This window comes from Aquarana catesbeiana, linkage group LG07 (assembly GCF_042186555.1).
Source record: "Aquarana catesbeiana isolate 2022-GZ linkage group LG07, ASM4218655v1, whole genome shotgun sequence".
Classification (NCBI taxonomy): Eukaryota; Metazoa; Chordata; class Amphibia; order Anura; family Ranidae; genus Aquarana; species Aquarana catesbeiana.
In genome coordinates, this window is record NC_133330.1 from 314,650,048 (window position 1) to 314,663,760 (window position 13,713).

The 13,713-nt window shown below is 44.7% G+C and overlaps 1 protein-coding gene across 2 annotated transcripts in view; it reads right to left on the bottom strand.

The window, feature by feature from the left end:
- The window catches only part of ST6GALNAC5 (ST6 N-acetylgalactosaminide alpha-2,6-sialyltransferase 5), a 253,222-nt gene that overhangs the window by 76,600 nt on the left and 162,909 nt on the right, over positions 1-13,713 (bottom strand). The window contains exon 1 of one of the 2 annotated variants that reach the window (XM_073593716.1): positions 5,220-5,364. The exons of the other annotated variant lie outside the window; for it this stretch is intronic. Within the exon in view, the coding sequence (XP_073449817.1) occupies positions 5,220-5,294 (75 nt within the window). The 5' untranslated portion in view covers positions 5,295-5,364. Of the gene's footprint in view, positions 1-5,219; positions 5,365-13,713 lie in introns of those variants that run through there. 2 annotated transcript variants of the gene reach the window in all.

Consider the following 13,713-nt stretch of genomic DNA (forward strand, 5'->3'; position numbering starts at 1 on the left):
CGACAATCACGCTAGGTCTTATTTTCGGGGAAACAGGGTATGTATTTCATCTGTGTATATAGTTGTTTACAGGAATCAGCTTTAAATCTTTGAACATTCTCTTTTCCATGCCACAAGACTCCTTTCCTCTACTATATTACTATTATTATAGTGCTGTGTAAAGCAACAGACACAAGCGGGGGTGAATAATACTGCTCACACAAAGTACGTCAAATGTTTTCAATGATGCACACATACACACAGTCTGCTGCTCAAAAACACTACAGTACCTGCAAAAAACGCATTGTTTGTGTTGTATGTCTCAGTTATTGATTACATGCTATCAGTTATACAATATCTCACAGTGGAAATATTTTATTCTATCTTTTCATGTGACAACACTGAAGAATTGACACTTTGCTACAATGTAAAGTAGTGAGTGTACAGCTTGTATAAGGCTCAGTTCACACAGGGACGACTTGTCAGGCGACCTAGTCGCCTGACAAGTCGCCTCCCGTTCTGTGCTATGGAACCGTTCTAAGGGGAGAGACGCAAGTCGCTCCGACTTAGAAAAAGGTTCCTGTACGACTTTGGGGGCGACTTGGGGCGACTTGCATAGACTTCTATACAGAAGTCGTTTTGCAAGTCGCCCGGGCAGTCGTGTGCAGGTCGCCTCGGTGAGGCGACCTGCAAGTCGTGCCGCCTCTGGTGTGAACCGAGGCTAACAGTGTAAATTTGCTGTCCCCTTAAAATAACTCAACACACAGCCATTAATGTCTAAACCGCTGGCAAGAAAAGTGAGTACACCCCTAAGTGAAAATGTCCAAATTGAGCCTAGAGTGTCAATATTTTGTGTGGCCACCATTATTTTCCAGCACTGCCTTAACCCTCTTGGGTATGGAGTTCACCAGAGCTTCACAGGTTACCACTGGAGTCCTCTTCCACTCCCCCATGACGACATCACAGAGCTGGTGGATGTTAGAGACCTTGCGCTCCTCCACCTTCCGTTTGAGGATGCCCCACAGATGCTCAATGGGGTTTAGGTCTGGAGACATGCTTGGCCAGTCTATCACCTTTACCCTCAGCTTCTTTACCAAGGCAGTGGTCGTCTTGGAGGTGTGTTTGGGGTCGTAATCATGTTGGAATACTGCCCTGCGGCTCAGTCTCTGAAGGGAGGGGATCATGCTGTGCTTCAGTATATCACAGTACATGTTGGCATTCATGGTTCCCTTAATGAACTGTAGCTCCCCAGTGCCGGCAGCCCCAGACAATGACACTCCCACCACCATGCTTGACTGTAGGCAAGACACACTTGTCTTTGTACTCCTCACCTGGTTGCCGCCACACACGCTTGATACCATCTGAACCAAATACGTTTATCTTGGTGTCATCAGACCACAGGACATGGTTCCAGTAATCCATGTCCTTAGTCTGCTTGTCTTCAGCAAACTGTTTGCAGGCTTTCTTGTGCATCATCTTTAGAAGAGGCTTCCTTCTGGGATGACAGCTATGCAGGCCAATTTGATGCAGTGTGCGGCGTATGGTCTGAGCACTGACAGGCTGACCCCTCACCCCTTCAACCTCTGCAGCAATGCTGGCAGCACTCATACGTCTATTTCCCAAAGACAACCTCTGGATATGACGCTGAGCACGTGCACTCAACTTCTTTGGTCGACCATGGTGAGGCCTGTTCTGAGTGGAACCTGTCCTGTTAAACCACTGTATGGTCTTGGCCACTGTGCTGCAGCTCAGTTTCAGGGTCTTGGCAATCTTCTTATAGCCTAGGCCATCTTTATGTAGAGCAATAATTCTTTTTTTCAGATTCTCAGAGAGTTCTTTGCCATGTGGTGTCATATTGAACTTCCAGTGACCAGTATGAGAGAGTGAGAGCGATAACACCAAATTTAACACACCTGCTCCCCATTCACACCTGAGACCTTGCAACACTAACGAGTCACATGACACCGGGGAGGGAAAATGGCTAATTGGACCCAATTTTGACATTTTCACTTAGGGGTGTACTCAATTTGTTGCCAGCGGTTTAGACATTAATAGCTGTGTGTTGAGTTATTTTGAGGGGACAGCAAATTTACACTGTTATACAAGCTGTACACTCACTACTTTACATTGTAGCAAAGTGTCATTTCTTCAGTGTTGTCACATGAAAAGATAGAAGAAAATATTTACAAAAATGTGAAGGGTGTACTGACTTTTGTGAGATACTGTAAATGTAAAATAAATATATAAATATTATTTGTTTACTAAGTTGTTGGCTGACAAATATCATCAGTATTCTGCATTTTTCCAAACATAAAATTTATTTGCTTTTGAATGCTGCTTTTCTGACTACCATGACACAGTGGCAAAAAAAAAAAAATCCTTTGGCTGTGTGATCCGATCAACACAACCAAATCGGCAATGTTAATTTAATGGCCATCACTTCTATTCCAATTGAGCTAGACCCAAAGTTTTTCAGTTTTCATAGAAAATTATTGATCCTTTTGCATTGAACGGCAGCACATGAGATACTTTGGTCACAAATTAGATTGTATTTCGATCAATTAATCAGATTATGAGATTGTATGGTCGAAACAGAGATGCAATAGAAAATTTACGATTGTATCATTCAACTATTGATTAGAATCCACTTACTTGCATTTGGCATATCAATCTATCAGGTTTTCAAATATACAGTAACTATATAGATCAATCAGTCCAATTAGGAGAGATCAATCAGAAAAGAAACTGATTATTTATCAAAACGTGTACAGCCACCACAGGTCAGAGAGTAGAGTTGTTCTTTTTGCTCAAAACATGCTACCTGCTGAATCAGACTATATATATATATATATATATATATATATATATATATATATATATTGTATACACGCTATATTGTTACCGTAAGCTTCAACAGCAAGCAACAAGTCCTGCACTCTTAACCCCCACTGTGCTGCACACTGATAATGCTCCTCCCGTTGATCATACCGACAAGCCGCTCCTTATCACGGTGCGCTGACAGCTTTCCTCCATAGATAGAGCACTGTTCTTGGCTTTGCCTTGCTAACACTGCCCTGCATGATGGGCACTGGTGAGGCACAGGCAGGCTGCAAATGATGGACACTGGTGAGGCTGCATTGATCTCCTGTACCACGTCTGCAGTCTCTGACCATCTCTTGTACCACGTCTGCAGTCTCTGACCATCTCCTGTACTATGTCTGCAGTCTCTGACTATCTCCTGTTGTATGTCTGAAGTCTCTGACCATCTCCTGTACTATGTTAGCAGTCTCTGACCATCTCCTGTACTATGTCTGCAGTCTCTGACTATCTCCTGTTGTATGTGTGCAATCTCTGACCATCTCCTGTACTATGTTAGCAGTCTCTGACCATCTCCTGTTGTATGTCTGCAGTCTCTGACCATCTCTTGTTCTATGTCTGCAGTCTCTGACCATCTCCTGTACCATGTCTGCAGTCCCTGACCATCTCCTGTACTATGTCTGCATTCTCTGACCATCTCCTGTACTATGTCTGCAGTCTCTGACCATCTCCTGTACCACGTCTGCAGTCTCTGGCCACCTCCTGTACTATGTCTGCAGTCTCTGACTATCTCCTGTACCACGTCTGCATTCTCTGACCATCTCCTGTACTATGTCTGCATTCTCTGACCATCTCCTGTTGTATGTCTGCAGTCTCTGACCATCTCCTGTACTATGTCTGCAGTCTCTGACCATCTCCTGTACTATGTTTGCAGTCTCTGACCATCTCCTGTACTATGTTTGCAGTCTCTGACCATCTCCTGTTGTATGTCTGCAGTCTCTGACCATCTCTTGTACTATGTCTGCAGTCTCTGACCATCTCCTGTACCACGTCTGCAGTCTCTGACCATCTCTTGTATTATGTCTGCATTCTCTGACCATCTCCTGTACTATGCCTGCATTCTCTGACCATCTCCTGTTGTATGTCTGCAGTCTCTGACCATCTCCTGTACTATGTTTGCAGTCTCTGACCATCTCCTGTACTATGTTTGCAGTCTCTGACCATCTCCTGTACTATGTTTGCAGTCTCTGACCATCTCCTGTACTATGTTTGCAGTCTCTGACCATCCCCTGTACTATGTTTGCAGTCTCTGACCATCTCCTGTACTATGTCTGCAGTCTCTGACCATCTCCTGTACCACGTCTGCAGTCTCTGACCATCTCCTGTACTATGTTTGCAGTCTCTGACCATCTCCTGTACTATGTTTGCAGTCTCTGACCATCTCCTGTTGTATGTCTGCAGTCTCTGACCATCTCCTGTACCACGTCTGCAGTCTCTGACCATCTCCTGTACTATGTCTGCATTCTCTGACCATCTCCTGTTGTATGTCTGCAGTCTCTGACCATCTCCTGTACTATGTCTGCAGTCTCTGACCATCTCCTGTATCATATCAGGTGCACCGCATGGAAATTTTGCTAATACTATTAGCAATGTGTTATATAAAAATGTATAAGTTTTATTTAAAATATAAAAATACATTTTTATATAAAAATATATTTTAAAAACAGTCATTTTCAGTATCGGTTTCGGTTTTCGGCCAAGTGTATTTTTCAATTTCGGTATCGGTTTCGGCACCAAAAAACTCATTCGGTGCACCCCTACTTTATAATACAGTCAAGCCTATAATAAGACTTACCTGTAGCTACACTGGATATCTCCTAAATCTGCACGGTTTAGGAGATATCCCCTGGCATGTCCCGACGTCATCGGCAAACGCACACTTAAGCCAACTGAAGCAATGGCACGTACTGTGCCGTTACCGCGGCTGTGGCGTCACTCAGGCCAATCACAGCGCCGGAGCCTCGATACCCGGGAGTAACCCCCCCGGAGAGATGTCGGCCTCCGGAGCGGTGAACAGGGACCACTGCGGGGGCTTCGATCTCAGGTAAGTAATTCATAATGAGCTAGTATGCTATGCATACTAGCTCATTATGCCTTTGTTTTGCAGGGGGGGGGGGGGGGGGGGTTTGAATTTTTTAAAAGGGTTTACAACCACTTTAAAGTTCATGTGCATGTAAAGGCAGGTGTCCCAATACTTTTGGTAATATAGTGTGTATATATAAATAAATGAATATTAATACACCAAAATTGACTGACTAAACAAAAACAATTTTTTTTAGTTTGGAACATAATAAAACATATAAAACACACACTACATATTTAACAAGGCTCAGATGCAAATCTGATAAATCATAAGAACTTACTGTTAACCTCCTTGGCAAAAAGGAATAAACCCAATCCACCTGCATCCTCCTGATCTCTCTCCCACCTAAGCACATGTGTCAGCGATACTAACGAGGCCTGTGTGATGTGAATGTGGATGGAGCAGTAACTATGTTATTCCACACCATGCCAGAGGGGATTATTAAGCAGGCTGCTATCTCAACACCGAGACATTCTTGAAACAAAGCCGGGTTGTCATGGCGACCTGTACTGCGGAATGAAGGGGAAAAAATATGAATTTATCAGTTTGTAGTTGTAAAGTCCTTTAATTAGTTCTAGATACTCATTATACACTAAATAATGATTGCGAGCAATATGTCGTCTCATACGCACACTCCCAGCACTAATCGTATGTGTCTTGCCAATCAGACGTATGTAATTAATACTTATCAGCGCCGCTCTGAAATGTTTTGTCTTTTCACACGTCAGCGGTTTTATGCTAATCACAGATCAGATAATAAAGGAGAGTTATGTGTTAGCCGTAATTCCTCCGTTTACCTATCATACCTCCTGAGATAACATCAAAGACAGAGGAGCCAGCAATGATATAGCAAATACTCCATATATATATATATATATATATATGTGTGTGTATTAGTATATATATATATATACTAATATACTACACACTGCATGGCTAAATTATGTTCCATTGAACAGCATTGAGGCCTATGGGTGTTTTTATTTAAAGCCTAACTCCAGGTCTGCTTTCATTTTGAATAGTTTGTTCGGGCCAAGCTGGCCCAAACAATTTCAGTCCTTTGCTAAGAAATGTGGCTGCTGTCAGAGTTGTATAGCTGCAGCACAAGCTATATACAGTATACAAAGTTGTGTTCTGGCGGTGCTACGGAGTCTTCCGGTCTGCCGCTGAAACAACATTGACTCAGACTGAGAGCTTCTCAGCCATTCACATTTTTATCATATTTTATCAATAAATACAAGGCTTCCTCTGAGGTAGAGATCATGATGACATCATCCACCTACCTCTTAAAAGACCCCATACACACTATTCAATTTTCTGCAGATTTTTGTCTTCAGATTTACCAAAACCATATAATATGAGGTCAAACCTTAAAGGGGTTGTAAACCTTTGTGTTTTTTCACCTTAATGCATCCTATGCATTAAGGTGAAAAAACACCTGGCAGCGACCGCCCCCCCCAGCTCCCCCATTTTACTTACCTGGGCCCTGGAACTTGACCCGGCAGGGGGGCGCACTGTCTCTCTGCCCGGGGTTCTCGGCTCTTGATTGGATAGATTGATAGCAGTGCAGCCATTGGCTCACGCTGCTGTCAATCAAATCCAATGACGCGGCCGCCAGGGGGGCGGGGCCGAGTCCAGCATTCGGCGTCTATGGACGCCCGCAAGGTAATCCCTCGAGAGATCGCTTCTCCTAGGGGGTTAGCTGATGTGGGGAGGAGCCGCGAGAGCCGCCGGGGGACCCCAGAAGACAAGGTTCGGGGCCACTCTGTGCAAAACGAGCTGCACTATGTAGGTAAGTATGATATGTTTGTTATTTAAAAAAAAAAAAAATATGAACCCTTACAATCACTTTAAGTGTTTCAATTTGTATGCAATCAGGCAGGCCCTTGCACTACATGGTTTTGATAAATTTGAAGACAAAAATCTGCAGAAAATCTAATAGTGTGTATGGGGTCTACTCTCTCTGACCATTATAACTGGGGCAGATTGGAGATCCAAAATAGCTGTTCCAAAGAAAACACAGCGTGCAGTAATAACTCTCAAAAGCCAGCCATACGTAGATTAATGGAAACTCGTCCAGTTCAGCAGGGACCAGCCGAATTTTGATGCATCTATGGGCAGGCTGGATGTACAGAAGTCGATCTCTTGATTGACTTCTGTACAACCAGCCTGTTGGTTTTTTTTTTCAATCAGGGCCGGCAGCTATAGCTGGCAACAATGATCATTGTATCCTGACAGTAAGGAATTCATCCGCTGTCAGAACACAATAGCTCCACAGGCATTCCCCCATCAAGGAGTGTGTTGATGGGAAAGTCAAATCACTTTTTTTCGTTCAACCCGCAAGTTGAACAAAAAAAAATGCATTATCTAAGGCCTGTCTATCAGTCCTCGCTCTTCAGGCAGGGTCACTGATGGGGGGGGGGGGGGGGGTGCCAGCCCTCCTGTACTGGGCCTGGACTCTTTTAGGCTAGGTTCCCTTCATTGCGAGCCATGCCCGTGTTTGCTTGGGCATGGCAGCCCATTTAGAATGGGCTGCTGTGCCCGCGTTTACCGCAGGAAAAAGATGCGTTTGCAGGGAAGCCGCATGGTCTTTTTTTTACCATTTTTGACCATGTGATTTCCCTGCAGCTCCCGCACCCACAAACGCACTGCGGGCTGAGATGCGTGGGGGCGCCATTCAGAATGAATGGCAGGCCAGCAAGTCTTGTAAGAGCAGCGTGATTTGGCTGCGTGTGCGGGAACAGGTGCGATTCCTGCTCCCGCATCCAGGCCACTGACTGCGGGCAAGTGTGAACCTAGCCTTAGTCCAGCCGGAAGGCCCAGGGGCAGAGAGGTGACTTTTCATTTTCCATGGGGGCAGGCATAGTATTACAACAGGCAGAAATTCTCAGCACTTATAGTAAAGTTCCCTGGGCCCCATTAGTTCAGCAGGAGGGCAAAAACCTGCTTTCAGGTGTAGGCAGACTAATATTAAAGCAGAATTGAACTCATCAATTTAACCGTTTAAAAAAAGTTACATTCCCAGCATACCGGGAATGCTGTCACATTTGCTTGTGCTAACAACCAAACTGTCAAACCATCAAATGGCTGGCGTCAACTGATCACATATGTAGCACCCTGATGTTTAGGCAGGGTTGCTATTCAATTTATTTGCCAAGTGATAGTTGCCTTGGCCAATTGGTAGGAGATCAATTCATTTTGCACTAATTCTGGAATTGCTGCACTTCTCTCTTCTGTCGCTGGGTGGCCGGGTACCTGTTGACATTAGATAAGAAAGGGCATTGCAAGGACAGATTAGGAATGAATGGGATGTCTCAGCCAATGGGCAGAGATTTTCTTGGGCCCCTTGGCCTGCTGGGAGAACCTATTTATTTGGGTGGAGTCAGGTGATCGGGATTCTGTGCCACCTGGATGGCTGTCTGTGTGGACCTGTGTTGTATTGCCCCAGGCTGCTATGCCAGAAACCTAAGGCCTATCTCAGGGACATCTGGCTGCTAGGCTGTCTGAGGGCCTATCCAGAAGCCTGAAAGCAGCGTAGGGTTGGGACTGCGGGCTTGTAGTCCAACCAGAAGTAACGGTTCAGCCGGCCGGGGAACCAGTTGTGGTCGCCACAAAGGGACCATCCACCTTACTATCGGAGACCATTGTGAGTAAGCTTAGGCCAGTACCAGAGCAGACTTCTCCCAGCCGGGGATAGTGAAGAAGTGGGAAAGTGTCAGCAAGTGCCAAGTCAGGGACCCAGAGGGACAGCAGAGGTCACGCTTGTGGAGTGACAAGCTAGGGACCTAACGTGCCAGCAGGGGTGAAGCTTGAAGAGTATCTGTGAGTGTCAAGTCAGGAACCCAGCAGTGAAGCAGGGGTAACACTTGAGGAAGATACTGAGTGTTACAGTGAAAGAGCTCAGGGGATCCAGTGGCTAGTGAGAGAGACTGGGAGCTTATTATTGAGTGAAGACCCACAGTGAGTGAGTGTGGGGTAAAGAGAACTGTTCGTGTTGCAGATAGTTGAATACCTTTACCGTTAGTGACAGCTACAGGATTGTTGACATAGGAGACAGCGGTCCTAGAAGTGGTTTCCGGCTAGAGGTCTTCACCTGTAGAGCTGTCTACCTATAGAAGTCTCGGAGTCTGCCAATTTACATAGCATCTATCTAAGGGTGACTTGGCCCTAACCCTCTCTCCCACAGTTCTGTTTAAGAGACAATAAATCTCTTTGCATTCAAAAAGTGTCTAGCGCCCACCTGTTCTACTTGCATTACACACACCATGCTTTGTAACCCACTCTACACTGAAGGATGCCAGCTCTGCCTAACTCTGGTGGTCACCATTGGGCCTAAAGAGACCCGGGACTTTGCTACACACATGTGCAGCATCATGGCAGTTGAAGATGGCAGCTTCTTTGGCTGAAAGGGATAGCAGGGTTAAAGTGACTTGGCTTTGTATGACACATATTCCTGACACTTGCACTCTATATGTAGGTTCATGTTTTAAGCCCCTCCAACTGTTAGCACAATTTTGCGGCACCCACAATTTACCATGGCATGCTTCATGTGCTGCCTCATTTTTGTTATCTGGATGTTCAAGGGGGCCCTGTCAGGTAGATTGTACAGGACCCTATGATTTTTAATGGTGGCCCTGTCCCCAGGTACAGGCTTACCCTCCATTTCACAGGAATAAATAGAGTCAGTCACTCCTTTAAAGCTGGCCATACACTTGCAGATTTTTTAATGAACATGTTGTGCAAAAATACATACGAAAATATGTACAACAATTCTCAGTACATTTGGTGACTTGACTAATGTCGTTCAAAAAGTACTTCCAAATTTTCTATGCTTTTCACATTTAATTTTGTAATGAATGGACTGAACAAAAGCCACATACGCTGTGAGAAATTTGTTCATTTAAGAAATGAATAAGAATGAAAAATTCTGATTATAATAGACAGCTTATCTGTTTTTTACTGTGTGGGAACTTGCACAATAACAGTCAACAGGCAAACAATATTCCATCTTCCAAGGCTGGCCAAGTCCACATCCCTTGCCAACCAACAGGGTTCCTCCTTGTTAGCAACTTTAAGTTTTCATGGTGGTGCCCACACGGGAGAGATGCATTCCCCACAGGGGAAGCCACATAACTGATACATTACATCTTCACAGCCCAAGCCCCGGGTCTCAGACAAGACCTCAGACCAGACACCTCCTCTCTCCCCAACCACACATAACAACCACAAACCAAAAGGTCAGCACCCAGGTATGCAATGCACATAAAATCTCCTTTGTTCCATACCCATAAGGGTACATAAGGATCTAAAACACAAATAAATGTTAACGCATTTCCATCCATAGAGACTTTAGTCGTTGATTACGACTTAGGCTCGTAAGGGCCGCAACGCGTCAGAATTTGTTTGTGCACTGGATCCTTTTGTATCTTTACGAGTATGTGTCAGGGAAAAAAACTGAGAAAACTTGCCCAAAGACCTGGCATGTTAGCCAACACCCAATATGGCCACAGCCGTACACGCACACGTAATGGAACGGACGGATGAATGAACGCCAGAATCACACTTCCTGCACTAGATTATGGCAACCTCTGGAATTTAAAAGAATGCCTGATGCTGACTGATCTTCAGCTTCCCATTCTCTGTTCCTGTGCTTGCTTATGCTTCTGATCACCTGTTACAGACCTGGCTTGCCCTTGGATGCCTCTTGTCTCTCTCCCAGCCCTGACCTTGGATTGCCCACGGATCCGCTCTTGTCTCCTGTCCTGTGTATGGCCTCGGCTTGCCCGACCACGTCTCTGATCTCCTGTTTGCTGACCACTGGCTTACTGACCTTTGCATCTGTCCCTGACTATGCTTCCTGCTTTGCCCTGTCTGCTGTGATCCGCCCTGGTGCCTACCTGCTGTACCCAGCCTGCAATCTCTGCTTATCTGGGCGTGTTCTCTGTTTCCGCTTTGAGGGACACCAAGCACTCAGCCGCAAGGAGAGCCCTTTTGGCATTTCAGCTTCAGGACCAGGTACATGACAGTATGGAATAAAGAAGATTTTATGTGCATTGCACACCTGGGTGCCGACTTATTGATTTGTGAATGTTGGATTGACAGCTTGTCCGTGTTTACTACCTTCTACATGCAATATAGGGGTTGCAGCACTATATTTTCATGTTATGGACTTCACCCCACTGTATACCCATTCCTGACTCTACCCCAACTTTACACCCATTCCTCCCCACCTAGGTGGGGGCCCTGCCCAGCACTAGCAGGCCTTACATGGGGGGTGGGGGGTGTAAGAATGGGATTACTCTAGCTCAGTGCAGAAAAGTGCACTTTGTCTTAAAGTACTCTACTCCTTTAGATGCAATTTTTTAACTTCTCCTGTAAATGAAACTTGGCTGGTGGGGTGGAAGTCTAGCTAATAAGCAGACTTTGCATTTTGATGCATGCTCTGCTTGTTTTACTGGGCAAGTGAAAGTCTTTCAAAGCTTTATTGGCAGCAGAAAACGTTTATAGGCAGATCTTCCACACTTGAAAGGGTTCAATTTTTAGCCTTGTATAGCTTGCCTGAGATGCAGTGTACTGCTTACACTCACAGTGTAAATTTCATTCACCGATCAATAGTTGACGTGTTTCACCTTTCATCTGCCATGATTTAATAAATGTGACTCCCACCAGGGCTGCTATTTGCTTAGAGATTACCTATCTAATTTCATAATCACTCCAAGATGGAGCTTGGCAACCATATATTGGCAGAACATGGAGCGTACGTGAAAACTTTCTTAACACTGTCACAGCTCAGACTCCTAAGGCCAGACTTTCTCAACCTTTTTAATACGGAGGGACCCTTGAAATAACATTCAGCTCACAAGGAACCTTTGCTAAGAATTAACATATCTAGAGCTCCTCGCACATTACCATGAAAAGTAGGTTGAGAATAAGGAATGTGGTGTGGTTTGTATATCTGACACGCAGGACTGCTCTGTACAACAAAATATTTTTTAGTAAGAATAATAAAATGAAGCAAATAGTAATGGCCAGAAAAGAAATACAGAGAGTAAAAATTGTAGGATTCTCTCACAGAGAAATTAAGGAAAAAAGGTGCACTAAAATAGCCACGTCCAAAATATTCTGGAGACAAAAAAAAGGTAGTACTAAGTATTACCAAAAGGGCGGACTTTATAGGCTAAGAAAACAATGGAGAGGAAGAATAGTATAAATAATAAAGTTTATTAGGATTTACATAACATAGAATGATCAAAAGAGATAAAAAAACATAGCATATATGCATCTGTGTTTATGTGCAGTGAGCCCTTGTACGTCTACGTATTTCGTCGTTAGGCTTCTTCAGGACACGGCCAAGGTTCAAACACAAAACAGATAAGAGAACATATTTCTCTATCTTAGTTTGGATTACACTATCAAATAGTAAATAGTAAAATAGCAGCTGTTTTTGGCTTCAGATGTTTTTTTCTACAGTCAATAAACTCCCCATCATGTTATCCTATGTGTCCATGCAGACATAGGGTGTTATCAGCAGTTTTTGGCTGGGGCGTTTTTTGGCTTTTAAAAACAGAACAAAACTAGTGGGTTCTGAGAGGAGTTTTTCAGCTGTAAAAATGCTCTAACGTCGAAAAATGCTGTTAAACGCAGATAAACACTCAAAAACGTGGCTCACCAGCGTTTTTTTGACATTTTTGATCCATTGAAAAAAAATTTAAAATTTCTCAAAAAAAACCCCTGCAGTCTGCTTGTAGCCACTTGCTGCCTACATCCACTCCAGTGAAGGCTCTATGCCATTTCTCATGGAGGTCTATCTGATGATGATAACAGTGAACCATACCTGTGTTTTGTGTAGAAACAGCTACTCATAGTCAGCATCAGAGGCCTGTTTGACAGCGTGACAACACAGGAGCACAACTGGGAGATAGGGAGAGAGTGTTGTCACCCTATAACAGGAAGTGCCTGACCAAGGTATGCAGAATACCATTTGTAAACGCACAACACATCGAATCTTGAAACAGATGGGCTACAGCAGCAGAAGACCACACCGGGTGCCACTCCTGTCATCTAAGAACAGGAAACTGAGGCTACAATTCGCATAGGATCACCAAAATTGGACGATAGAAGAAAAACGTTGCCTGGTCTGAAGAGTCTTGATTTCAGCTGCAACATTCAGATGGTGGGGTCAGAATTTGGCGTAAACAACATGAAAGCATGGATCCATCCCGCCAATTAAAGGTGACGTACAGGTACGCCCATTTGCCCACCGCTGCCATTGTGCCGACGTTTATCGGCGTGCAGCGGTCGGCAGGTGGTTAACCACTTGCCGATCAGCCCCAGTACATATACAGCGGCAGGTCGGCTCTATTGCGCAAAAATGACGTACCTCTATGCCGCTTCATGCAATAGATACCTTAGGGGATTCGATGTCCAGCGGCTATCGCTTCACAGAGAGGCAGGATGGGGATCTTCCTATTTAAACAAGGCGGATCCCCATTCTGACAGGGGACAACATGGAGATCTGCTGTTCCTAGTGATTAGGAACAGCGATCTCTGTGTTGTCCCAGTGAGCCCATCCCCCACACAGTTAGAACACACCCAGAGAACACAGTTAACCCCTTGATCGCCCCCTAGCGTTAACCTCTTCCCTACCAATGTCATTTATACATTGATCAGTGCATTTTTTAGCACTGATTACTGTAATAATGTCACTGGTCCCCAAAAAGTGTCACTCGGGGTCAGATTTGTCCGCCGCAATGTCGCTAAAAATCACAGATCGC